This window comes from Martes martes (assembly GCF_963455335.1).
Source record: "Martes martes genome assembly, chromosome: 6".
NCBI lineage: Eukaryota > Metazoa > Chordata > Mammalia > Carnivora > Mustelidae > Martes > Martes martes.
The window spans coordinates 18,840,204-18,867,621 of record NC_137893.1 but is presented as its reverse complement, the minus strand read 5'-3'; the positions used below and the strand labels follow the sequence as shown (position 1 = coordinate 18,867,621).

Below are 27,418 nucleotides of genomic sequence, written 5' to 3'. Positions count from 1 at the left end.
AGAGACCTGGCAGCACTGCCGAGGGCATCTCCCTTACTGGCCCTGCCAGGGGCCCTGTCTCGGGACCCTGAACCTCTACTGTTCGGCCTTTGCCTTGTCCTCGCCAGGCCAATCTTCTGCTGCAGGGACAGCATCCTGCTGGTGGCAGATCTTTGCTACCTGCTGCCCTCCCAGCACGAGTGAGTCTCGGATTTCACTTACATGTGGCTGTACTGCCCCCAGAGCCTGCCCTCACTGTTAGACTCAGCGACCTAGACCAGACATGCCAGCACCCATGGTTATAATATCGCCATACTCGAGCTACCAACCCCCATGTTTGGCCTGCAGGGCTGAGCCGATTCCTCCCGGCTCCTGTTTGCCTGTTTCCCTCCCAATTTGCCTCGGGGTCACGTATCCTGCAAGCCTCCTCCTTCTGTGGTTGGTTGAGGCAGGGCAGATCCTGTGACAAAATACGAAAAAAGTAGAACTACAAAGGGCAACTAGCTCTACCACACATTAAAATATCCTGTAAGGCCTCTATAAATAAGAGAGTTTGGGGCTGGCTCCTTGGAGAAGTGGGTCATTCCAGAACCGGGGCAGGGAGACTACAGATGAACCCGTGATGCCCTCTGATCTTATTTCCTGGGGAAACACCAGAGATTTTCTGCCAAGATCAGATACGGGCACATTTCTACCAAACTTTCAAAGACCATATGGTTCACATGCTCTATAAATTCTTCCTAAACAGGTTTCAACAAGCCCAGTCCCACAGATCAAGATCAAATCGGGCTCACTGGCACCTGTTTTTATAGATCAAGCTTAATTGGACAGTCACACTCAGTCACGGCCGCTTGTTTCCCCTTGGTCTACGGCTGCTCTGGGGTCAAGGTGAATTGTTGCAAAGGAGACCATGTGGACAACAAAGCCGAAAATATTTACTGTCACTCTCGACCCGTTACGGCACAAATGTGCTGACACCTGTTCTAATATACTGAAGAAGAAGGAAAATTTTCTGATTCGTTTTTGGAAACGAGTTTAACGCTGATCCGGAAGCCCGATAAAGACAGCACGAGGCGAGAACCGCGGACCAGCATCACGCATGCGCACTGAAGCACACAGACTAACAAAAATACACCAAAGAGTTGTTTTCCCAAAACCTCACAGACAATCGTTTTGAGCAGAAATGTAGTAATTTTGTTCAGCCACACACATCTGTGTCATCTCTGGTGGTAGTGGTTTTGTTTGGGGGGGGGGGTCACTGTGCTTAGTGTTGGGGATACGAAGACAAATAAATTATAAATGAAATTATAAATACACTTACTGTCCATGGAGGGGAAGTAGACCCTGAAAATATTTTGCTCAAAAGTGATGCTATTGGGACGCCTGAGTGGCTCAGTTGGTTAAGCGGTTGCCTTCGGCTCGGGTCATGATCCCAGGGTCCTGGTATCGGGTCCCATATCGGGCTCCTTGCTCAGCGGGGAGCCTGCTTCTCCCTCTGCCTCTGCCTGCCTCTCTGTCTGCCTGTGCTCACTCTCTCCGACAAATGAATAAATAAAATCTTAAAAAAAAAAAAAGTGACGCTATTTATCAGGGTATAAATGGGAGGTGTGTAAGCCGTTTTCAGGTCAGGGGCTTCGAGGAAGGCAGTGCCTTGAGGATAGGCATATGGCCTTGTACATTTCCTTGTTCATTTTTTTAAAAGATTTTATTTATTTATTTGACAGAGAGAGAGCGAGTAAGAGAGAGCACAAGGAGGCGGAGCGGCAGGCAGAGGGAGAGGCAGAAGCAGGCTCCCCGCTGAACGGAGAACCAGACATGGGGCTCAACCTCGGGACCCCGGGATCATGACCTGAGCTGAAGGCGGACGCTCAGCCGACTGAGCCAGCCAGGCGTCCCTGCCTTGCTCACGTTGCCCGTATAGAAGCTGGCACACATCTCCCATCCTGGTGTTCAGCACCGAGCCTGACTCCGTTCCCTCCAGGTGAGTACATTTCATTCTGCTCTGTTGGGCTTCGGGTGCCCAGCACGGAGCCTGGTCTTCAGCTCCTTGGGGGCAGGCGCCAGTGTCGTGCACCGTCCAGTTCCTCGTGCTCAGGACTCAGCCAGCTGGCAGCCCCTCGGGGGTAGATCGGTTGTGCGCTGCTGTTTTCCATCTGCCCAGTGCTGAGTCTGGTGCTCAGCTCCTTGTGGGCAGGCATCTTGTATCGTGCACTGTTGCATTCTTTGTGCCAAACGATAAGCTTAGAATAATGGCTTTCTTGGTACATGGTTCATGGGGCCCGCTTGTGAGCCTGGCACACAGCTCCCCTGAGGGTCCGCATTTCGCCTCGTGCACTTTCAGGTTCCTTGTGCCTAGTACCAGGTCTGGCACATAGGAGTAATTGGAATGATTCTCAGTTGAATCTCGAAGGGGCAGCAGAGGTTCCCTAGGGAAATGTAGACAACAGGATTCTGGGTAAAAGAAATAACTGGAAGGAGGCAGGAATGTAAAGTGTTGACTTGTGTATTGACTCCCCCTCCCCTACTTTTATTCCTTTCTCTTCTTATTTTCCCTTCAGATTTTTTTTTGCCCTCCCTGGCCAGTGGGGCATGGGGACACGTTTCCGGCGACCCGCTGAGACCTCTGCTTACCGTTGGGGGCTACATGTTGGGGGGCTTGGTTCCGCTGGCCATAGAAAGTGTGTCTTTGCAGTGAGAAAAGCAAGGCTCAGGGAGCTTTCTCAGAGATGACTGTTAGGCTCACGAAGCAGAACACACACACAGAGTCGTATGTACACACGCACACGCACACACACACACATGCACATGCACACGCGCACGTGCACACACACTCCCCCTGGAATTAACAGCACAAGAAGCAACTTACTCTAACTGACTTTCACATTCCCACTGCTCTACCTAGAAACGGCTTTTTGTTATTTCATGGTTTCCTGATGAAAGATGTCACGGGTGGGAAAATCTTCAGCAACACTCCGAGTGTCAGAAACGTTCAAAGAGGAGGGAGAACCTGCTCCGAAAGCTGAGTGAAAACCCCTCTCTCTTCCGAATGCCCTTCACAGCCTCGGGTCTGGTCTTTTCAATTTGGCTTTTGAAGTTCGGTTATCTTTCAAGCTTAATTCCTCTTGGAGTGTGACCAACTTACCAGAGAAGTTACGTTTTTCAAAAGGAATACCGGAGCCCAAGCATTTGCATAGGAATAGGGATTAGTATTCCGGCGCTGCTTCTCCCATCAGCCTTTGCTCTGTTCAAAAGTGCGTTCTTGGGCAGACCCGTGAGTCCCACGCTCTGGTTTGCCGAACAAATTGACAAGGTCAAGCCCCGTGAGTATGTTACGGGGATCGCGCCCTCCATCCTGCCCATCCTGCTGTGGCTGAGTTTAGGTCCAGATGTATGAGGGCGTCGCTTCTCGGAGGTCACGGGGCCTGCCACCATGTTTTGAAGGTGTGGGTGTATTAAAAAATGAAATATGTCAAAATATGTGATATGTGTCTGAATTTTTCAGGGACTGCAGTCGATTCCTCCTCGGAGGTAATGCCGCTGGTCTGACTTTGACCTCTTTGCCAATGCGAGGCTTGGAGCCCGTGGCCCTTCTTTGACCTCCTGCTGCAGGTGATGAACCCTACACCAAACCCGTGCGTCTCGGAGGATCTGTATTTGGGGGTCCCTGAGCGGCTCTGGGCATCAGAAGCTACTTTTCAGCAAACAGTGATCTTTTGGTATTTTTTATATAATTTAAATAGTTGAATTTTTTTCCTTCACAATTTAAAAAAAATCATTTACTCTGGTATGAGTCTCGGGCCTGCTGGGGAGGGGGAGGTGTCTATGACACAATCCTTGTCCTAAAATTGTTTATTGATACAGAAGAAATGTCAAAGACACCATTCTCTTAATTATGCCGCACTGATTAAGACAAAGAAGTCAACATGTACATTTTAGGATAGAAAATAGTGGTTCTCCACCTGGGCTGCCTGTCTGTACCACAAGGGATAGGAACTGACATACCCATTTCTTTACGGTCTCTTCCAGAACTGCTTGTGGGATACTGAAATACGCAGCCCAGAGGGTCCGCGTTATCCGTATTACCCATTGTGCCTTGACAGGTGTGGTTCTATTGACTTGGGTAGAGAGTCAAGTCAAGACATTTCTTCTATGCACAGTCGCAGCCTCTTTAGTTGGTGAATTTTCCGAAATCATTCATTCACCAAAGTATATTGCTCAAAGGGGTGCCCATGTCTGTATGATATAACCACCACCCGAGATGCAAGAATCAGCTAGACTCGTAGAATGACAATTTCAATTTGCAAGTACTTTTGCCATTAGCAGAAATAAATGGACTAGGGGCCTGGGTGGCTCAGCTGGTTAAGCGACTGCCTTCGGCTCAGGTCATGATCCTGGAGTCCTGCGCTCCCACAAGTCCCACATCAGGCTACCTGCTCAGCAGGGAGTCTGCTTCTCCACCCCTTCCCCCAAACCTCTCTCCTCTCATGCTCTTTCTCATTCTCTCTCTCTCAAATAAATAAATAAAATCTTAAAAAAAAAAAAGAAATCATCTATCATTTGGTTGTTTTACTTGTACATACAGGGCCTTCAATAATTAGTTCAGTTAATGTAATTCTTTCATTAATATCTACTAATGATTTTCTAAACATGTCAAAGCAAATAAAAGGAAGTATTTCTCCTGCTCGAAGGCAGGAGCATTATTGTGTATATGTAGATCCCTGTTATTCCCCAGTATTCTGGGGGCTCGTGAACTGTCTATGTCTCATCCATTATATTGCCCATCATACTGTGTCTGCACATTCCCAGACTAAGACGCATTCACATGCAAAAAGGTAGACATCAAGTGTCGTTGAAAACAAAACCAAAGAGCTCTATTTCTATCCCACCAGTGAACTGAGCGGCTCGCCTTTCATATTATAATCCCCTAAACAATGATACTCAGAGCATGGTTTACTATGACGAACGTGGCAATTAGTTTATTGTTTCTGAAATTCACAATTTTAATTTGTGCTTCATTAAATGTAAACCCTAACAGTTTAATAGAGAACGTTTAGAGAGCTGTCTCACTGGTGCCCGGCATGAGAAGGCAGAGAACAGAGTTTGAAGGCAGCCCTCGGTACTTAGCATTTGTATTGTACAGTACTTTAAATATATAACGGGCATTTGGGAGCCCAGCAAAAGCCTGCCATGTCCACTGCTGTTTGGTGGGTCGGCCACCAGAGGTCTATTTGCACAGAAGACCTTAGACTCTCCTGGCAGAGACCCAAACTCAGTCCAGCAGTAAAGCCTCCATCATCATACTGAAAGAGGATTTATTCATTCAATCCACAAATCTTTACTGAATACTTATCACAGATTCTAAGTTTAATATGGTATCTATTCCCCAAATTTGTCTTCTGCTCTAGCCTGGCCTTATGGAGAGGGTGATTCTGAACATTGGAATGGGAAGAGATGCTTTGTTGATATCTCCATAAGAAGGTTTGGGTACTTCTAAAAGGCAGTATAGCAGAAGATTCGAAGGATACCCCCCTCACATACATTCATACACCGGGGATGTGGAGGGTGTGGCCACGCCGACTGGGGAAGCCACAATGCCCAGCGAAGTTGGCTGAGGTGCTGAGTGAGAGACAGCCATACCTGACAGGCGCACTGTGGCGTGGGCTGGCTTGTTTGTCAGCAGAGCTAAGACGCTCTTGAGGACCTCTGGGAATGCTTTGAGAGCACGTTGCAGGGGCTGGGACCCATGTCGGGCATGAGCCAGCCAAAGAGATTGAAAAATAATTATTTTCATATAAAAAATTAAAAACAAATTTTAAAGCTTTTATTTATTTGTCACAGAGAGAGAGCACAAGCAGGGGGAGCGGCATGTAGAGGGAGAAGCAGGCTTCCCACTGAGCAAGGAGCCCGATGTGGGGCTCGATCCCAGGACCTTGAGATCCATCATGACCTGAGCCAAAGCCGAAGGCAGACGCTTAACCCACTGAGCCATGCAGGCATCCCCACATAAAGAATTTTAGGTTATTTCTTCAAATATTTCAAAGACATTGAAGGAGAACTTGAAAAGATTAAAGTGACTTTTTTGAAGATGATCCTAGTCACCAATAATTTGGCCAGTTTAACACACTGTTCAAAATAAGGGTTTGTGTGGTTGAATTCAGCTGGTTAGTGTGTGTGTATAAACACAGATAACACTCAGTGTGAGTCTACTCCCTTTGTAGTCTTTCCCCTGAGGGGGCTGCGGATGAAAAGCCAGGCACTGGGGCTAGTCTGTCCTTGTGATTCTGACCACTCCCCTCAAATTCCTTTTGCCTTCTTTGCTGTTTGAACCTTTAGCACAGAGTTCCCCAAGACATCCCTCCCCCCCGAGGGAGTTGTCAATTCCACGTTCTGTGTCCCTACGAATTTCACGCCATTTTTTATATTAGTGCCTCCAACACACCAGCTACAGATAATAATGCCAAGTAAACAAGTTGTTCTTAAATTTATCTTTCAATTTAATTGTGCTTTCAGAGAAACTTGATACAGTTCAGGTGGAAGATTCGTGGCGGTGATCAAGCCAAAGTAACGCGATAATCACAGGGGGAGGAGACACTGTTCCAGAACCGCTGAGAATCACAGCCATGCACACGTGTGTCCATGCACATGCACACGGTCGTGCTGTGAATAATTCTTCCTGTGTGAGCACCTGCCGTATCCTCGAATTAGCAAGACATATGTCTTTCTACCATTAATACTTCTTATATTCGATGTAGCGATGCTTTAATTAGGCAAGTTGTATTCTTTTATCAAAGTATTTGTTTCCAGATCAGTTGATGTGAAATATTAATTTATTGAGTTTTTCTTTTCTTTATGCGTATTCACTTTGTTTGGCTGGACTGTGACACCTTTGGAATGGAATTTTTAAAAGGCAGCTGTGCAAATTTGATAGGTAATTGCTAACAAAAGAATGGTTTTGATTATTCCCATAATGAACCATTATCATTAGCTTCTTTCAACAAGCTTACAAATACAAATATGCCCATACATATTACATGTGTAATAAATGTGTGTACATTTTAATTTTAATGCTAATTCATATTTTTATACAGACTCAATACACGTTACTATTCAAGGTTGATTAAGTACAAGAGGGATGAAATGCAGCCAATAAAACAAGATTAGAAAGAGATTAGAAACAAATTTTAATTAGAAAATCACCACCTCAAATCCTTTTAGGAAGTAGGCAGACATAAATAATAAAGAGAACCATTTAGAGACTTCTTGACAAGCAGTCCTGGTCACTTTCCGGTCACTCCTCTAACGCTAGCTTTTCCTAGTGACCTTTAGCAATTGTTTGCTAGATCTTTCAGGAGCTGGGAACATATTAGGTGATCAGTAAGTGCCTCCGAATTTCATTAATCCCAGGAGAAAGGATCTCAGCTCTTTGTTTTCTTTACAGGATAATTTTTGAGGCCATTTGGAGGCGGTCCTGGGACCAATTTGAAAAAGACCAAGTCTCCCGTCTCTGAGCTTTGGAGACTTCGGACATTCTGGATCAAGGCTAGATTCTATGGACTTGTGAAAAGACTGGAAATATTTTCTCTTTCTAGTGTACAAACCTTAATGTTAAAGAGACAGTTACATAACGTATACCTTGTCATAAGCTTCTCTGCGAGTTACCATTAAGCTGTTTTTGTACCCTTTGAGCTTCAGGGGAAGTGTCCCAGAAGGAATGAGATTTGCTCTGGTTTTTATTACCAGGGAATTGTCTCCTCAAGGGTCACTCTGCCTGCATTTGCCCTTGGGAACTTGCAAGGATATCCCTGTCCTTCAGGACTTCTGCTTGCTTGGTTTGGAAATGCCCTTTGGGACTGATGCCTGCTGCTCCATCACCCTGTGAAGGTGAAGGAGCATCAGCTGTATAAACACGCCAGCACTTTGGAGAGGACTCTGTTTCTCCTTATTTTGTGATTGTTTTCTACAGCCCCTGTACCAAATCACTGCAAGTCAGTCATTTATAAAGACACAAACTTGTTCTGACATTTCTGTTGGTCTAGCAATCCAACACAAGCTCCACTGGGCTAAAATTAAGGAGTTGGCAGGTGTTCCCTTCTGGAGGGTCTAGGGACGATCCATTTCCTTGCCTTTTCGAGCTTCTAAAGGCAGCCCACATTCCTTGGCTCACAGCTCCCTCCCTGCATCGTCCAAGCCAGCAAAGCTGCATCTGTCTGAAAAGGACAGGGGAAGCAGAATTCTGTGCATGGGGAAATGTTGGAGGTGAGCCAGCTCTTTGTAAAGTTACCAGGCTACGGGGAAGCCCTCCCCTTTGCGGCGGACTGCTTTTAAAGTGGGGGTGGCATGTGTGTTTAGAAACAATAGCCCTTTCACCAACGGCTCCTCAAGACCTGATAGACTGTCGTGGTTCATGGACTCAGGAGGGATAGAAGGAGGCCTGTCAGGTACCAAGCCTGCTGCTGCCGACGTGTTGTACCTGAAAGAGTGTTTCTTCTCAACTGGGCTGCCTGTAAATAACAGACACTCGTTCTTTGGGATACCAGTCAGGGGCTTTCTACGGGAGTGCATACTGTCATCAGCTCAGTTCTGCCTCTTCTGCTCCCCACCCCATTTTGAATGATTATTAATCAGCACTCTTATTCCTAACATGTACCCTAAAATGTCATTGGAAAGAAATCTTTGAAAGTGCATTTGCATTTGTATTTGTAGCATGTGTAGTAAGGCACCCTTGATTAGGACCTTACCGAATGACCCTATTTGGGCCTAAATTTCATCCTTGGCCTCGCTCTAAAGGCTTCCTATGAAAATTGATAAACAGATGTTAGAGGGCCTGAGGAACCTGCTTAAGAGAACAGACTGTTTTGAAATACTTGAGGAACACCAATTTAGAAAAAAAAAATTATGCCAATCGAGAGGCTTTTATTTCATAAAGCAGACGCAATTAGATATTTTTCAGTATATTGTTAGGACAGTTTTGCGGCTCATCCACTTGGGAATAATTGCAATGCGTTTGCTTGAAGATATTCTGTATTTTCACCTTGTTAGCTCCAGTTGCTAGGATTTTGCCGTATTTAGTCATTTTTAGGGGGAATGTTTTCGGCGAAGTTTTCTTTTTTGCTTACTCTGTGGACTGTTCTCCCGAGCAGAGAATGGCTGCTGACTGTACCAGAAGCGTCCAAGAGACTTCAGCAGGAAGATACAATTTACGATCATTTGAAATTCTCCATCCCTGGGACATTCTCAAATCGGGCTTAGGGAGGCAATCCAATTTGGCTAACTGCTAATTGGAGAAAGCAAAAGCTTACTGGCGGGGCTGGCATGTGGACTTCCCTTGTCCTGGGTTCCCACCTTCCCTTAGCAGCAACCCCCACCCCCCACCCCCCGGGCCCCGGGTAACGCTCCTCACAGGGCCCTTCTACCAGCTGCGGCACCCAAACAGTGCTCTCGTGAGGCCCTGTCAGCCTTAGCGGCAGTTAGTGAGGGTTCTTGCTTGTCTCGCCACAGGAAAGGTGCCAAGTCTAAGATCAGATGTGATCATGATGGTTCACATGCCTTTGCTTTCTCATACACAAGTAAGGACCCTAATGTCTTAGTTGTTTCCTGTACGGCAGTGAGGTTAGTAGGAAAAGCGAGCGTTTTCATCAACCGAGGGCTTCTGTGAGGTGATTTCAGGTTGAGGGGGACAGACTTGGAACTGGGGATGTGGGCCTCTGGGTCTGTAGGTCTCTTTTTCTCTCTGATCCCTTGGGACTCTCATTCCTGTTTGTGTATTTGTAATCAGAATTCCTTGCCTTCCAAAATGGTGTCATTTCAGCATTTTTGGTCCAGCAGAAATGTCACCATTGCTTAAAGTTTTTTTTTTTTTTTTTTTTTTTTTCCCTCTTTGCAGTTAGAACGATTTCACAAAGCCGTATGGTGCCACCAAGCCTCCAGGAGGAACACAGAGATTTCATGATGTAAAAGGAATGACTTATTCAAGAGAGCCCTGGTAGGGCTAAGGTAATGAGCTGAGCATTTCTCTAGAGGTCTGCTGCCTGTTTGATGACAACAGGAAACATTTTTCTAAACAAGGAGGTTTAAAACCTCCAGTGGAAGTAAGCTACTAAGTTATAGGATTTTTACTTCTCTCTATGTTGCCCAGTCAGCAGTGGCTGTGGCTGGTTTTTTTGTTTGTTTGTTTTTTGTTTTTTTTTCAGTGCAGTGAAACCTATTTCCAAAACATCCTCCCAGGCCAGGCCTTCTGATTTAGGCCCCCGGGGGGAGGCTCCAAGGTTTAAAGCAATTCTCAAACTTATTAAGGAAGCAGAACTATTGGAAATCACAGACTCTTTTTTCTGAGTGTGATGAAGAAATACTGGCTTACTGAGCCAAAAATAACCAATTAGAAAAGTCAGTATAAGTCAAATAGAATCTTTGAATAAACTCTGAGACACACATTGTTGGTAACAGCAGCAAAATTTAAGAAAAATGTAGAACATAAAAGATGATCACTGATTAATTTCTATTCATTGTTTTAGAAAAATTTCTCTCGTTGCCTGGGAAAAGACTGCCATTTATCAGTTTTATTGGTGGAATACTCAGGCTGACTTTTGGAAACACCTGTGTTCCAATGGGGCGTCATTTCACAGTTACTGTTCTAATACAGTATGAGCTGCACAGTGCTCTAGAAAGAGTTCCAATGGAATCGATGATGGCGTGTGATTATGACCTCGAATGTAGTATTCAGAGCTAGCCGACAGTTGAGGCACAAGAAAATCTAATGCTACATTCATTATGTTTGATTTCATTCATGGCTTGAGGGAGAAGGGATTGGTGTCTAGACCCGAGACCCCCTCTCCAGAGTCGCTGCACGGGGAGGGAGAAGCGGGCCTGTCAGCGTGTGCTGGTGTCACGCCTATTGCACGCTGAGAGAACGGCATCATCGCTGATCGAAACAGGAGAGATGGTCACTAAGGCTGTACCTGAGAAGCAATATATACCGACACCAGAGGGGAAAGGGCTATTTATTTAGACAAGTTCGCCATCAAGTCACTGGACAGGAGAAACAAACTCATGGAGAAAATCAACACTTATTACAATCAAAAGGGAACCCACTGTACTTCGCTGACTTCTCTAGGCACACTCGATGTGATGTTGAACAAAACTCCCTCAAACCTCTTCTACCGGATGAGTAGCCATGACTGGGAAAAAATCCGTCTTGGCGTTGCTGTCGACACCCCTCTTTCCAGGGTTTTCGGAATTATATTTAAGCATGATACAGTGCATCTGATGTTAGCACACACCCGATTTAGCATTAATTTCTCTGGATGGAAATAGAAGCCATATGTTTACGTTAGTAACAGCAGCACTACGCATTTGATCATTTCTGAGCAGACTGATTTTTTTTTTTTTTTCATCTCAAAGAGGGAGTTCTGAGAGTTTGTATTCACTTGTGAAGCATCAGCAGCTTTCAGTACAGAGGCCACACAAGTTTCCTAATCTTATTTTATTTAATTTCTCCACTGGTCTGACTCTGATTAGAGGTTCAAATAAAATTGTGATTCTTCTATGCCTTGATTATGTTAAAATATTTCTGTCTCTCTCCGGACACAGCAGCAATTGCATGTAAATTAATTGTTACAAAGCTGTAGCAGAAGAGCTAGTATTCTTTGAGGTGGCTCTATGACTAGATTTCCAGATGGCTGAGTTTTTTTTTTTTTTTTAATATATTCAACCTCACTTCATAAAAACATTTTCACAAGGGTACAGAAATCCAGGGGAGAAGCGTTATCTTTCCAAGTGCGCTCATACGCACAGGAACAGCTTTGATTTGGGGAGCCAGCAGGGGGCGTGTAAAACAAAACAAGTTAAAAAAAAAAAAAAAAAAGGTTGCACATAGAGTAATTTTAATCCATTCCATTTTTAAATACCACGATAAATTTAATTTTCACAATAAATTAAATAGCCATATTCAGTTTACAAAATAGAATTACTTAGTGTGAAACCAGTATTTACAACAATATACATTATGTACATGACATTTCTCTTTGTTGACATAGAACATGGAAGTAAAAGGACTTTAACTTTCCAAAGTGTGATTGACATGCTACAAGTGACACCATGGTCTATACGAGAAAACAATAGTGCAAAATCACCACAGGAACTTTGGGACAATGTCAATTTTATGAGATATGACATTCCTTCAAATAACAAGAAAACAGTATTTTCTGTTTTCACGGCACCGATTCAGTAGCTGAATTAAAGAGCCAGCTTTCCCTTAGAAAAGAATGCATAACTGGGTCCTCTACTTCCCGAAGCTTCACAGCCATTGGTACGTTTTCACACATAATCTTTTGGCTTAACTTTATGAAAATGGCGGGCGACAAATTCTGACTCAAAGGAAGACTAAGCTTTTTGAGAAGAGCTGAAGTCCCTTTCCCCCAATACCACCACCTTTTCTTTTTGTAAATAGCTTAAAAGATGCAACTACTCGAACAGCAAATTATTTTTTGTAACTTTTCAATAGAAAAAGAATTGATCTTATATTTGGTCACACACTGTGTATGTACAAGTATACATGGAAAAAATGACTTGGATAGTTGTGTCTAAGAAAAGTGCATATTTTAATCTAGAGGAGACATTGTGTGTCTCCAGCCACAACACATAGTGTTATAGGACTTACTATTTTAGGGCCAGTTCAATGTCCTCCCAGTGATCTGGTAAAATTTTTGATTGAAAGGGTGAAAAAATTTGCGCAATTTGGTAATGACAGAGGGGTCTACCTCTGGATGAATGCGCCCCTTGCTGCCCGCCAGGCACTTATTAAAGATAATGTTAAATCGCAAACAGTAAAACCCTCTGGTGGCATTAAAATATAAATTGTATTGACTTATCCTCGGGGGAAGGTTCAGGAACTTCTCCACGAGCTGAAGTTCTGGCAGAGGTTCCGTGATGAGGCGATCTCCATCGACGATGTGAAATTGCTCAATCGGAAAGTACTTTAACCACCGTTCCAGATGTTTGGTGTAGATGCTGGTTCTCACGGCCTTGTACTTCGTGTTCACTTCGCAGGTATTGGGGTCTATGGCCAGCTTCTCGAACTTGTAGTAAGTTTTATTCTTCCTCTCCTTCCCCTCTAGCACCTGAGTGTAATCAGAAATAGCTCTTGTGGTCGGCTCCCTGACAATGATCAACAACTTGATGGATGAGTTCATTTTGTAAATCCTTTCCGGAACCTCCTCCGTGATAAAATACGCCGGGCTCTTTTCAATGGTGATTTGCTGTGGGTAGGAAAAAGGCATCTTTTTCCTGTACCACTCAATGCCCTTGGCATAATTCTCATCGTTGTCAAAAAAGTGAATTTCTTGAGAGGCTTTGACCACAGCTGGATGGAGGTTCAGCATCTCCAGCAGGGCCCTGGTGCCTCCTTTCCTCACCCCAATGATAATGGCCTTGGGGAGCTGCTGGACCAGGTCATGAAGGCGAACCTGATCCTTGGAAGCGTTGCCCTTCCGGAACTCGTGCAGCAGGCCACGCTTAAACTGCAGGGCTCGGAGAGGGAATTCGGCCTGGCTGCGGGCCCCGAATCGGCCTTCGATAGGGCAAATGGGCTGTAGCCTGAAAGCAACAGACAGAGGCTTTTAGAAGCTCATGGTGACTAACGTGTCATTTTTCTGCTTCCCTAGTTGGAGTAAGACTTTAAACGCATAAATAAAACCACTGGTTCCCAGCCTGCTGCAATCCATAATGAACATATGTTTGGGAAATTTTATTTTAGGCAACCCTGTATTAAATGGAGCACACATAATTGATGGGATTATTTTTATTAGTGCTCCTTAAAATTTTTATTCGTCAAGTACTTAATTGACTACAACGTGTACTTATGTTCGCAGTACAGGACAGGCAAGTGACACGAGCCATACTAATAGCCTTTTAACAGCTCACCAGTTAACATCATTTAGGAAACGTGAAAGGCAGAAGAGGAGCATCTTCAGCTGGGAGGACGAGGGCTGGCTACGAGGCCACGTCTTTTGGGTTCCGTGGGGTATGACTTCCTTGCAGCTCAGCAGCACTCATGTGGCTCTTAGAAATCTGAGACCTAATCTAATAGAGGTCCTGGTCTCAGCCTGTGGCTAGTTGTATCGTCAACCTGCAAAAATCCAATCTTGGGACTTGCTGAACTTTTCGTTCTATGAGAATTCCTGCCGTGGGCCTTGGGGACAGCCAGGTAGATGCTGTATTTCTTCTGCCTCTCTCTCTCTTTCTGTCTAAAGGGGTCAGGATTATGGTCTTACTTTGCTGAATGTGAGAACAAACCCAATGCCATCCCCAAGTGCCATCTCTCACCTCCCACGCCTGACCAGAAATCAACCAGACCTTGGCAGAGCCAGAAGCTGTGGGTCCTCACTGCCAAGCCCAAGGATATCAGGGACTGAAGCGTAGGAAGGAAGGAAGGAATGCAGTGGATGGAGCCAGAAAGGAGGATTTCCACGTCAGCGTTGCCCGAAATAATGAACAACCACCACTGCTTTTTTCAGAGAGAAAGGCATGATAACAATCGTAATGATATTAGAGTACAGTTATGGCTTGATTTGGCATGGCCAATGTCTAGGGGTGGCATATGGTGTTTCCTTTTGGGTAACAGTCTGGAACCTAGCTGAAATTCATTATAACTTCCCCAAGTTTATCTGAAACGGCATTTCAGCCTTCTTGCTAAAGGGTAGAAGATTAGTCAAAATGCTGCTAAGCCAATCCTCCAGCTGAAGCTTCTAGCTAATGAGGCTGTCTCTTGCTTTTCCCGAGAGACCTATTGTACCATTCTCATCTTCTGTATGTTTATAATTAAAGGGAGAAGAGGAAAACTTCGTCATGCCACAGCATTCTACAGAACTGAGGGAAAGGAGTTTGCCCGTCTGTCTAGACGTCTATCTATCATAAGGCTTATGGAAAACTATACTTATATATTATTTGTTTGTGGTGTTTGGTTTTTATGATTTTAGAAACAATTCATGCTCACCGTGGAAAACATGAAAATATGGAATCGTATAAAAATGGGAATCACCACATTTAATATTTTAGGTTAACATGAGTTTTGTTTTTACAAATTTGTGAACAAGATAAATATGCTAGAGCTCTACATGGAAGATATAAAAGTAGCAACCCATACATAGTCAAAAATATTTTTAAAATTGTGACATGGGGATATGACAAATTCATCTTTTAGCTCTTCTTGGGTTCTGGTTGAGAATTAAGCCCCAGTTCCCTACAGCATCCACTGGATGTAAAGGATGGACTTCTCTCCAATGCGTCTAGAATGATGTTAGTACCATCCTTGGGAGAATTGAGGAAGTAGTCAAATCCTTTTCTCTAAGCACTTAATTCTCTGCAGAACTCTGGCCAAGAGAGGCTGAAATAGACCATTTTTGTCCTGTTAGGGCAGGAAGACTTTCTCTACTTCTAGAAAGGGCCGTTCCTTCTTTCCTTCCTTCCTCTTTCTACCTTGCACTTTGGGAGCTCATACCCTGCAGAACAATTGCTTTTTTGACTTCCTAACTCACCATAGGAGAAAATACATTATTACCATTTCCCGAAGAGTAGATTCTGAGCATGGGCCTCTGATAATGAAAAAAAACATGGAAACTTAGGACTGGAGGGGACAGCTCAGCCCCTCAGTCAGAGAGCAGGTCTTCAGTTACTAAAGGATAGGGCGAAGTAAGTGTGTGTCAATTTCAGACGTAATTTTGTCCATACTCTCAAATGAGAGGTTTTGGGAAAGCCCCAAAGCCATCCCATTAGAGAACAGACGCCAAGTTAAAAATGAAAAGAATCGGGGCGCCTGTGTGGCTCAGTGGGTTAAGCCTCTGCCTTCGGCTCAGGTCCTGGTCTCAGGGTCCTGGGATTGAGCTCCGCATTGGGCTCTCTGCTCCGCAGGGAGGCTGCTTCCTCCTCTCTCTGCCTGCTTCTCTGCCTACTTTGATCTCTCTCTGTCAAATAAATAAATAAAATTAAAAAAAAATGAAAAGAATCTTCAACTAAATAACTACTGTGCTAATAATCATTGGATCAATTACTCAATAAAAAGGAAATGACTGGAAGCTAACTAAGCATAGGGGACGAACTTGACATAAAAATTTCATTAGGGACCTAGGACAGTGGTGCCCACCTCAAGGCTTTTCACTAATAACCAAGTACCACTTTAGAGAACTACTTAAAGTCAGTGACAAGCTCTGGATTATACCATTTCCCATACTTAGCAACCAGTGAGTGGGAAGTTCACTTAGGAATTTTGAGTTGAAAAGCGTCAGAGGGGTTCACTTAACCAGTCAAAACTGACACCGGCTGAAGGAAAATAAAACCATGCGATATTATTTGTTAAATAACCTAGTGATAAGATCTATAGATTAGAAAAGGAAAACTGTAAGGAAGATATTTTCATTGTAAGTGTGGCTGGATTTTCATGGAAAATGGGAGTTGAATTCATAGAGAACATACTTCTGTCTTTCCAGTGCAATAATTCATTTTAAAGGGCAAAGAAGGGAGCTTCGCATTTCAGAAATTAACTTTTCTGTCTCTTCCAATCATACCGAATATGAGACAGTCCAGAGGGACTCAGTGGGAGGCCAGCTGATATTTGCCTGGACTTCTGCAAGTCTAGTACCTCTCAACGGTTTGCTCATTTACAGTCAAGTGCTAGTTCTGTAAATTTCCTTTCCCTGGATTTTCCATTGTTCTCTGGGCAATTACCCTGAGTGGCAGCCTCCTCATCTGGTACTTTCAGCTCCTGGAAACCAGACCTAATTTACATAGTTCAAACTCCCCAAGCCTGCAGCCATCTTTCCAAGACAATGGATTCCAAACTTGATGAGCTCCTTTCCAGGCTCATACATAATCTTAACTCTCACGGTAGCACATTAATTGCTCACTCATAAACTGCAAAATGAAGATAAATAGATACAACATCACTATTTTGCGATGGCTAGAGGTCAACGGCCAGATGCACATAGACCACACTGAGCTCTAATAAATGACATTTTTACTGTATACGGCTTTATCCCTTCTCCGAAAACAAATGTCAAGGCACACAGAATACAAATGGATCTTGACGAACACCTTGCTTTGAGCAACTTGGAGCCCTTTCTCTTAAAGGCTCAATAAGTCAAAATCAATACCACAGGAAAGCCCATTTCTTGGGAATTTTGAGAGAAGAAAACCAATGGATAGATTTAAAATTATGTCCTAAGGAAGTTTAAATCAAGAGACACTTGAAGTCAAACAGGCATACATACGTGTTGATTACGTACCTATCCAAGCTCCCAACTCTGGCGACTAGATACAGCAGACTCCCAACCGCAAGGCTTCCCAGCACGAGCAGCTTCTGTCTGAGCCACGCCTGCTGTTTGAATAGCATGGCCCTCCATCAACCTTCAGGACTCCTGCAGCCTGAGAGACAGGGAGAGAAGGGGACTCATCAACAGTTGTCTCTAATGGGCTCTGTGGTTTGCCACAAAGCCAAGGAGGGGGAACACAGGCGATTAAGTGGTGCGTCATGGAGAAAAGATCCCATTCTGACCTTGACAATGTTCAATAATAGGTATTTACCCAAACTTGCCTTCCTTTTTTCTGGCCCATGGTCTAAGATCAAATGCTAAACTAGGGGGAAGTTACTAACTAGAAAGAACCTGCTGGGCAATTGTCAAAGTGAACTAATGCGTATATTATACTATATATTTACTTGCATGATTTTTTGTTTTGTTCTAACTCTGAAGGGGGTGAGATCAAAAGCTAGTTCTTTACTCTCCGAGGTCATCCGTGATAACTAGCAGGACCTCAGATGTCGGAGGACAGTGGCTCCGAGTAACCTGATGTTGCCCTTCGCCCCCTCTGCTCAGTCCGGGATTGGACTGACTGATTCTGGAAACATGCGCAGACTAGATTCCCCTGCTGTGTGACCCCCTGCTGGCTCTCAGTGAATTCACACAGATTTGGTGATACGGGTTTCACTCTTCTATCAGGACAGAAGTTTACCGGGGAGCTTTGTGCTCTTATTCCTGAAGTAAGGCTGGCTGAGGAGTGTAAAGCTTTACTAGTTCTATTATCAAATTTGGGGGAAAAATGCAAACTTCCAATTCAGTCTTTCTTATTACACAGTAAGTCCAATCCCCCTTTGAAGATAAGATTGTTTGTTTCTTATTGAAACTCAAAATAGTAACCTGAGAAGAGGGACTCCAGCAGTGGGCATGGGTAGAAATTATTTTCTTGCAGTGGTATTTCCATGTTTGCTATGTGGAAAGGGATATACGAGGATTGATTGACTGGTTTATTCATCCACTCATCAGGAGATTACCGGCCACCAAGAACATTTCCAGCGATTCTATTAGATTTATGGAGGATTCCAAAAAAAAAATCCTGAAAGAATTTTAACCCTTGAAAAACTAATAGTAGGAGCAGAAATTGCAAAACAACCAGAGAACGCAACCCAATTCATGATAATATATATATTAGTGTTGAGGAAAGAAAATAAAGAAGTGGTTGGGGAGGTGAACTCCATGGGAATGTTTTTTCTGTGGAATATAGTATATGATCTGGGGAGGAGAGTTTAGGAAGGAATCCCAAAGGAGAGAGGTCAGAGAAGCATTTATCCAACAGTCAACAAATATTTATGGAACTTGCCTTATGTGCTAGATTCTCTACCAGGTGCTAAAGAGATAGTGGCCAACATGGGAGTCTGTGGTCTAGTGGAGAAGACGGATATTAAACCGGTAAGCATCAGATTCACATATGCTTACAAGTTGTACTACCAGAGGAAAATTATAGGAAGTAATGAGAAAGTATAATAGGAGGAAGCGATTCAGTCTTTCCTGAAGAAATGACACTTTGTCTGACAGCTGAGGATGAGAAGCAAGGAGGGCAGGACGAGGGCACAGCGGGTTTTAGGCAGAAGAACCGGCGTGCACAAGAATACCGAGGGGGAAGAAGGTTTGGCTAGTTCGAGAATCTAAGGAAGTTGGTGACTGGACACAGGAATTGAGGGGGACAGAGAAAGGGCTAGGAGCCAAAGCAGAGAGGAGGTGATAGAAAGAGTCTTTGCAGACACTGGGTGAGCCTGTTGGTTCTGACTGAGCACATCCTGTGCTGTGTGTAGGTAAAATGCGGAAGAGAAGGAAAAGAGGGATTTCAGGAAATTCTCAGAACACCCTATGAATACATTAAGGAGGGCACGTATTGCAGGGAGCACTGGGTGTTATACACAAACAACGAATTATGGAACACTACATCAAAAACAAATGATATGCTGTACGGTGAATAGCATAACAATAATGATGATGATGATGATGATGATAAAAAGAAAACCCGATGAAGTTATTTCCACTTTATGAATAGGTAAACCGAAGCTCAGGCAGTTTTCTTTAACTTGCCCGTCATCACACAACTGGCAGAGCTAACGCGATGGCAAAGGCAGTAACTTGCACTGTGTGATTCAGGGCTGCCCCGAAAGAGTCAATTTTGTGTCTCAAGGTTAGTGTCTAATGTTGAATTTGGCAGTTGGAGCCACAGGTCTTTAGCAGGGGGGCTCTGATCCTTGTTGAAATGAAAATACTGCAGCAATAGGGTGGAGGAAAGAAAACTGCTCAAGTCCCCTAGTCACTGTTTCCTCCAGCAGCTCTGGGATCGTCCGTGGGGCTGCTTCGATGCCCAGGGCCTCCCTTTCCCTATCTATAAAGTGGGGACAGGCTCTGACCTCCCCACTCCGTAGGCCCACGGTGAAAATGAAGCAAGGCTTCTACCAGGAACATCGCTGAACACAGATTTATTGCTATGATACTAACATAAGGGATTATATGTCATCTTTTGTTAGTGTGAATGAATTTCACATGTATTCACATGTCAGAGAACAAAGAGCTATTATGTAGGTGAAGAGGGCCAGCTACAAATGGGACAGATGAGAAGAGCAAAGGTAAATGTGCCTGTCCCATGGCCTTAGGGAGGGTCAGCAGTCCTATACAGAGGAGCAACTCAGAGGAAGGCTGGGAAAGCCACCTGGCCTCCTCCACTCCAGAACGGAGTGCCCACACTCTCCTGCTTCACACTCTGCGGCAATTTCCCCAGCTCACTGGCGCCCTGGTTGGTCTTCAGCTACAGGTCACCCAGTGTCTAAGGCCGGGCTACATCCCAGTTCCCGGAGGCAGGGCCCCTTGGGCTGACGGCCCAGTGTGGTCATCTCCAACTGCCTCTGCATTCCTGTGGTGGGGGTCCGGGCAGCCACAGCTGAGGTGAGCCCTCCATTGGTGTAGGTGCTGGATGAGAGTGAGCGGCCGCCTTCGTCTGTGGGTATCACCACGTCTCCCAGCAATGGGCTAGCCATGCTCGCTGGCTCAGAAGTACCAGAAGACTAACTGAAGGGTGGTGAGCCTGGAATCGCTCTGCTTTGCTGCATAGGCTCCGGGGTCTCTACGGTAGAGCAGAAACTTCAGAAAAAGCACACCTGCCACCACCTTCAGAGATTCCAACTGGATGGGTCTGAATTAATCTTGCATCATGTTTTGCCTTTTTTTTTTTTTTTACAGTGGAGTGAATGACACACAAACCTTAGTCATAGTCATTTTCTACTTTTTTTTTTTTTTTCCTCTTGAGTCACCGGAGTTTAGCAAACTCTTTCTCCTTAATTTCTTCTTGCCTTGTCTTAGGGAGGAACTTAATGTGTCCCTTATTTCTTAAGGATGTTCTCTTTGTGCATTTCCTATGGCTGGTATAGTCTGATTATTCTTCTCATACAGGTTGTTCTGTCCCTCATCTGTTTTTTGGTTATTTGCTGGATCAAGTCCGATCTCTTCTTGAAAGCACAAGCCCTTCCCTCTGACACCCCAGCTTGGATGGTCAGCCTCCTTCCTACTTGTCACTCCCCCACATCAGCCTCTGTGGCCTTCTGGTCAGCTGCTTTACTCCTTCTCACACCTCTTCGCTCTGATCTCTATGTTTCCATCAGCTTCCTCATGGGCCCAGAATGGTTTTCCTCCATTTCCTCCTTCAAGACTTCCAGATCCTGTTAATAATTTCCTGGAGAGGGTGATCCTGGTGGATGGGCAATTTGGGGAGAAATCCCAATATGCTGTCCATTAGTGGGGGGGAGTGGGTCAGGTTCACTGTTTAGATAATTACAGGAATGAAGGGGATCGCTGGGCTTAGGGATAACACTGGGGAGACATTTGCATGTGGAGGGGGGAATGACTGGGGCTATGAAGGCTACAGAGGAAAGAGCCCAAGATTTACAAGAATATCACAACAAGCTATCGAGCCTTCTACCGCGATGCCCATGCCATCTGGTAAACAGTAGGTTATGAAACCTTACTGAATATGACTCCACTATTTTTTCCGCCACCCAGGAGGATCTTTCACTGTCAAAAGCACCAATACTCCACCTACAGACCCTCCCATTATGGTAAGTCCAGCTGTCACCGTGGAGGATTTGCTCTGTGGGGTAAGCTGCTACTGCCAGTCTAGCTTCCGTTGGATGCCTTAAATAGGCTCACCGGGTATCTCCAAACATTTGTTTACATCCCCTCTTCTCCTTATGGCAGGCCCATGGCACCCTCCAAAGCATCCTCTTGTCAGCTCAGGATATTGAGGAGAATGACAGTTTTCATTTGAGGGCTCAGTTAATGTGAACGAGTCGTCCGCGGTGAGGTGCAAAGACCACTGAATTGGTAGTCAAAGACCCTGAGTAGCATCTTGGTTTAGTTTTATAATGGAAACTCTCCAAATTTTGGTATCCTCATCTGTACAATGAAGATAGTAAGGTCTATCTCACAGGATTATTATGACATAAGCCTTGAGTAAGACAACGTGGGATAGAACTTTATGAATATTTGGGTACTTAAAAAAGTGAAGCATGACAAATATCACCAGGAGGCTGGTATATTTGTACTTGCAGAGCATTTTCAAGAGGAAGAGAATAAAATAAACGCATTCCCACTAACAATATAATTAGATTGTGAAAAATAGAAACCTTTTTTAATATAAAGAACTTTGAAAAAAAAAGATTTTATTTATTTATTTATTTGACAGACAGAGATCACAACTAGGCAGAGAGGCAGGCAGAGAGAGAGGGAAGCAGGCTCCCACGCTGAGCAGAGAGCCGATGCGGGGCTCGATCCCAGGACCCTGGGATCATGACCTGAGCCGAAGGCAGAGGCTCAACCCACTGAGCCACCCAGGTGCCCCAATATAAAGAACTTTTAATGGAAACTACTGTTAACTATTAGAATCCTAACACTATATTCTCTCTTCAAAGTGAGATGGCAAAGCTTGGCAAAGCAAAGAGTTACCAAAAACAAAGACAAAAACTCAACACTTACTGCATTAGGTGGAAATCACTTGGAACTTTTCAGAAATGAAGAGTCCAAGTCAATAGTTTCTAGTAAGGGTCTCACAGGAAGTGAAATCTCATTCTGTTTTGTAGTCTGTCTCAGACTATATACTAAGAGACAGTATCCTAGCAGCCCCTGCATAAACCCTGCTCGGGGAAGACCAAAGGTGCTTGGTTGATCTAACATTCAAGATGTCTCTTTGGTTTCCCAGACCATCATGAAGTGCCTCAGCGTCCGCCAGGGCGGGGTCTGAAAAGCTGGGAGTTGTTGGTCTTGGTCAGAGCATACAAGCCAAAGAGAAGTCACACCATCCAAGGTTTACCAAAAATAGTGCTAAACTGGCGAGAAAGTTAACCGCTCTTCCAACCCCCAAGTTTCTTCCCTTTAGCTATGCCAGCTTTAATGGATATCTTAATAATCTTTCATCACAGAAAGCATACTGGTAATAGGCAATTTATATAAAATTAAAGTTTTTAAAAAGTTTATTATTTCCTCTTATGAATAAAAGAAAGGTTAAAGACCTACAGCGACGTTTAAGCCCTCCTTCATCTCCTGTTTTTAATCTCTCAGTGCTTTTCATCTGGTGTGCCAAGAACAGTACAATTATAGTTTCCCCAGATTACTAAAGCTTTAATAGACACCGTATCTTAGCTGAACAAAGCAGAGTATCTAAATAACAGAGTACGTGGCCAGAAACGACACATTGTATAGACATCTGGCTGTTTCTTAAAAGCAGCACTAAGCAAAGAGAGAAATGATTCCCAAGCTGAAACAAAGAAATAAGGGAACTCAAAAATAATAATAATAAAGATATGTTCAAGTGCTGCTCAAAAGCTTGTAGACATGGTTACCACAAGCCCCTGGTAGCAGTAAAAACAGCAACAGAAACAATAGCAGTGAAGTTCATTAAAAACGACTGAACTCCCGTAGCAGAATTATTCCGAGGAAATCACAACTGTCTGCGGAGTATTAGCTCACGTAGCAGGAGCCTTATGAAGTGGACAGGAACTACACTTACTGAGCAATACGCTGTTACTTTCTTTCACATTTATCATCTCATGTTACACGACGTGACCCTTTAGTACGATCTATTTTATTTTTTCTGATGGAAACTGAAGAGCAGAGAGGTGAGCAGGTCATTTACCCAAGGGCATGTGGCTGGTAACTGCAGAAGGAGAATTTAAATTCACAATTAGCTGATGCCAAAGCATGTGGCCCCTTGATGGCAATGCCACTCGTGGAGCTTTGGCCGCTCACCTGGGAGACTCTTAATAAATACTTGTTTACTGATTGATGAGAGCTGACAAAACCACTTAACACCACCCAGATTACCTGCCACCGAACCCTGATGTAGAAGATGGGGAGTTGAGAGAAAGTGAAAGAGAAGAATTCCCATGGCCGGGCGCAGGCGACAGGGACATTTTTGGATATTTTGAACCGGGAAAAACGAAGGGAAAATATTCAGAAGTGATGATAATGAAGATGAAAATGAAAGGTGCTGGTCCTATGGGAAAATAATGTTTTTAAAACCTTACAAAGTGGTTTTCATATTCACCATACCATTTCTTTTACTTTGGCTTCTTCTGTTGTTTTTGGTTGCTACATTCCTTATGACATTTTTTTCTTTATTCCTTTATAGACCTTTCAGATTTTTTTTTTCTTGGACTGATGGAGAAGTGAGGTCATTTGTAACATATAATGTCCCTGATTGATTATTTATCTATTTTAGAATGTTTTTTTATTTGTATAGTTATTTCCAGTATAGTTAACATACAGTGTTATATTCATTTCAGGTGTACAATACAGTGATTCAGCAGTTCCTTTCTCAGTGCTCATGATGACAGGTGTAATCTTAATCCTCATCACCTTTTTCATCCATTTCCCCCCACTGCCCACCTTTCCTCTGGTAACCACAACTTTATTCTGTATATTTAAGAATCTATTTTTTGGTTGCCTCTTTGTTTCTTTTGTTTCTTAAATCCCACGTACGAGTGAAATCACATAGTATTTGTCTTTCTCTGAATGATGTTTTTCACTTAGCGTTACACTTTCTAGCTCCATCCACATCCTTGCAAATGGCACTATTTCATTTATTTTGTGCCTGAGTAATTTTCCATTGTGTATATATATATATATATATATATATATATGCCACCTCTTCTTTACTCATCTGTCTACCAATGGACATTGAGGTTGCTTCCATATCTTAGCTATTGTAAATAATGTTGCAATAAACATAGGAGTGCATATATCTTTCTAAATTAGTGTTTTCATTTTTTTGGGATAAATACCCTGTAGTGGAATTATTGGATCATACGGTACTTCTATTTTTAATTTTTTGAGGAATCTCCATGAAGATTTTACACCGTGAAGGAAACCATCAATGAAACAAGAATCCAACTTTTATATTTGCAAATAACATATCCAATAAGGGGTTAATATCCCAAATAGATAAAGAACTTATACAAGTCAACACCAAAACCCCCGAATAATCCAATTAAAAAGTGGAAAGAACACATGAACAGACATTTTTTTCCAAAGAAGACATCCCGATGGCCAACAGACACATGAAAAGATGCTCAACATCACTCATCATCAGGGAAATGCACATCAAAAGGGCCATGAAATATCATCTCACACTTGTCAGAATGGCTAAAATCAAAACCACAAGAAACAATAAGTGTGGACAAGGATGTGAAGAAAAAGGAACCTTCACGCTTTACTGGTGGGAATGCAACCTGAAGCAGTCACTGTGGAAGAAGGTATGAGGTTCCTCACCACACCATTAAACCAACCAGACCATGGGAACCTCACCTGTCCTCTCCATCATTTAAGAACTGACTTTCCTTTTGATAAATTTTACAGCAGATTATCAAAATAACATTGCTTTTTACTGCTGTTTGATTCAGATTCTTATGTCTGATCTCCATAAGATCTTGGTTACATCTATTAGTGACCTCTTGTTATCACCTCATATCCATCCTACCTTTCTCAGTTCTTTCCCTTTCTATCTCAGTGAATGGCACCCCCTCTGCCCACTGGGTTGCCCGTACTGAAAACCTTGGAGTTCCTTCTTGGCTCCATCTGGCCCTTAACATTCAACCATCCAGTAAAATTCTACCTCCAAAATACTACTAGAATCGACCTACTTCTCTGCATTGTCATCTGTGATGGCCTTGTTTCAAACCATGTTCTCTTTTCCTTAGAGTATTACAGGCTCCTAAATGGGAGTAATGGTCTCCCCACCATTACTTTTGTTCCTGCCTCAGTTTGTTCTCCATACTGATGCCAGAGTGGTTTTTCCAAACAGAAATTTGATCATGTTGCCCTCAGGCTTAATGCACTTTTTTTTTTTTTTAAATTTTACTTATTTATTTGACAGACGGAGATCACAAGTGGGCAGAGAGGCAGGCAGAGAGAGAGAGAAGGAGGGGTTCGAGAAGCAGGCTTCCCGCTGAGCAGAGAGCCTGATTACGGGGCTTGATCCCAGGACCCTGAGATCATGCCCTGAGCCGAAGGCAGAGGCTTTAACCCACTGAGCCACCCAGGCGCCCCAGGCTTAATACACTTTAATGTGTTCTTATCATCTGCATGGTTATGAAAGACTCTATGCTCCTTTCCACTGCGGCTCCACACAGCCCCCAACATCTCCATCTACAACCTTTAGCACAGAAAATAACTTTTATTTCTTTTCTTATCCTGTCTCATATTTTGCTTTTCTCAGTTTCTTTAAAGAAAAAAGAATTGGAAAATCTCTTTCTATATAACATCAATAGCATCCAGGGATGGCCCATCCATTGGAGAGCTGGGGCTGGTTTGTACTTGGCAAGTCAGCTGTTAATGCCATGATTTAGAGTTACATTATAGGAATTCATTACTAAATAAATTAAAACAAAGGCAATAAATATTTAAAACCCCATTATTTCCCAATTATCATACTACATTTTACTCTTATCTATGCTTTGAGATTAAGTCCACTGTATCTGTACAGTGAAGATACCACTGTGCATCTCTCCCTAATTTCACATTCAGTGAATTCACGTTGGTAGCTCAACATTGGACATGGGGGGAGAGAGGAGTTATACAACGGAAACTGACAATTACTAGAAATCATCCCCTTCCCCAAGAGCTGGCTGTTAAGTATTTACCAGCACACCACTGATCGGACTCCATTCATTTTCCTGAGCACGGTCATTAATCAGGCCTTTCCTGAGTGCCCTCTGCACGGGCAGTGTGGTACCAGACGCAGTCAGGGAAAGAGAGGGGGCCTCCCTCTCGCATTCCCCTTCTCTTTTAGCTTCCTCATTTTCCTGCCGCTCTCTAGGGGTCCGTTTTCATTTCTGAGGCCCCTTTCTGTTTTCACTTTTCTAGGTCTCTCTCGTCAGCTTTCAGCGCCTCCTCCCAGGTTCTCCCTGCTTCTGCCGCAGCCTATGTTCTCTAAAAAACAGAACTTAAAAAAGAATACAGTGCTATTGTTGATAGCAACACTGATAACGAAAGAACAGTACAGCACAAGGTCTTAAAAATCTTAAAAATATTGAACAAATCTATAAAACAATCTATACTGGTTTGTATGCAAGATTATACCAAAAGCTGTCCAGACTTGGCAGGCTACCATTTTCTTAAATTGCAGTATTGTTAACACGCTTCAAAACTCTCCTCGGGGCACCTGGGTGGCTCAGCCATGCAGTGTCTGCCTTTGGCTCAGGTCATGATCCCAGGGTCCTGGGATGGAGCCCCACATTGGGCTCCCTGCTTCTCCCTCTCCTGCTCCCCCTGCTTGTGTTCCCTCCCTGTCTCTCTCTGTCAAATAAATAAATAAAATCTTCAAAACAAAACAAAACAAAGACCCCTCTCCTCTTTTTATTATCAGAGATACCTCTTTCCTTGGACTCTCAGATCTTCCTTTCAAGGCCAGAAGGGCTCCACCAAATTCTGACACTAAGATAACCACGCACATCACTAGTCAACAACAAATGTTTACTGAGCACCTACCACGTGTCAGGCACTGCAGACACCAGGAATAATATAGAGAACAAGAGACACACAGACCATGCCTGTTGTGGTCCTCTAGTAGTCAGGGCCAATTCTTGATGAAAGTG

The 27,418-nt window shown here is 43.7% G+C and overlaps 1 protein-coding gene across 1 annotated transcript in view; it reads right to left on the bottom strand.

Annotated features, from left to right (window-relative positions):
* Positions 1-11,366: 11,366 nt before the first annotated feature.
* HS3ST5 (heparan sulfate-glucosamine 3-sulfotransferase 5) overlaps positions 11,367-27,418 on the bottom strand; it is a 154,363-nt gene continuing 138,311 nt past the window's right edge. Inside the window, exons 3-4 of the mRNA XM_080805128.1 lie at positions 17,253-17,391; positions 11,367-13,569 (exon numbers count right to left, since the gene is read on the bottom strand). Of these exons, the coding sequence (XP_080661254.1) occupies positions 12,639-13,569; positions 17,253-17,359 (1,038 nt within the window). The 5' untranslated portion in view covers positions 17,360-17,391 and the 3' untranslated portion in view covers positions 11,367-12,638. The remainder of the gene's footprint in view (positions 13,570-17,252; positions 17,392-27,418) is intronic.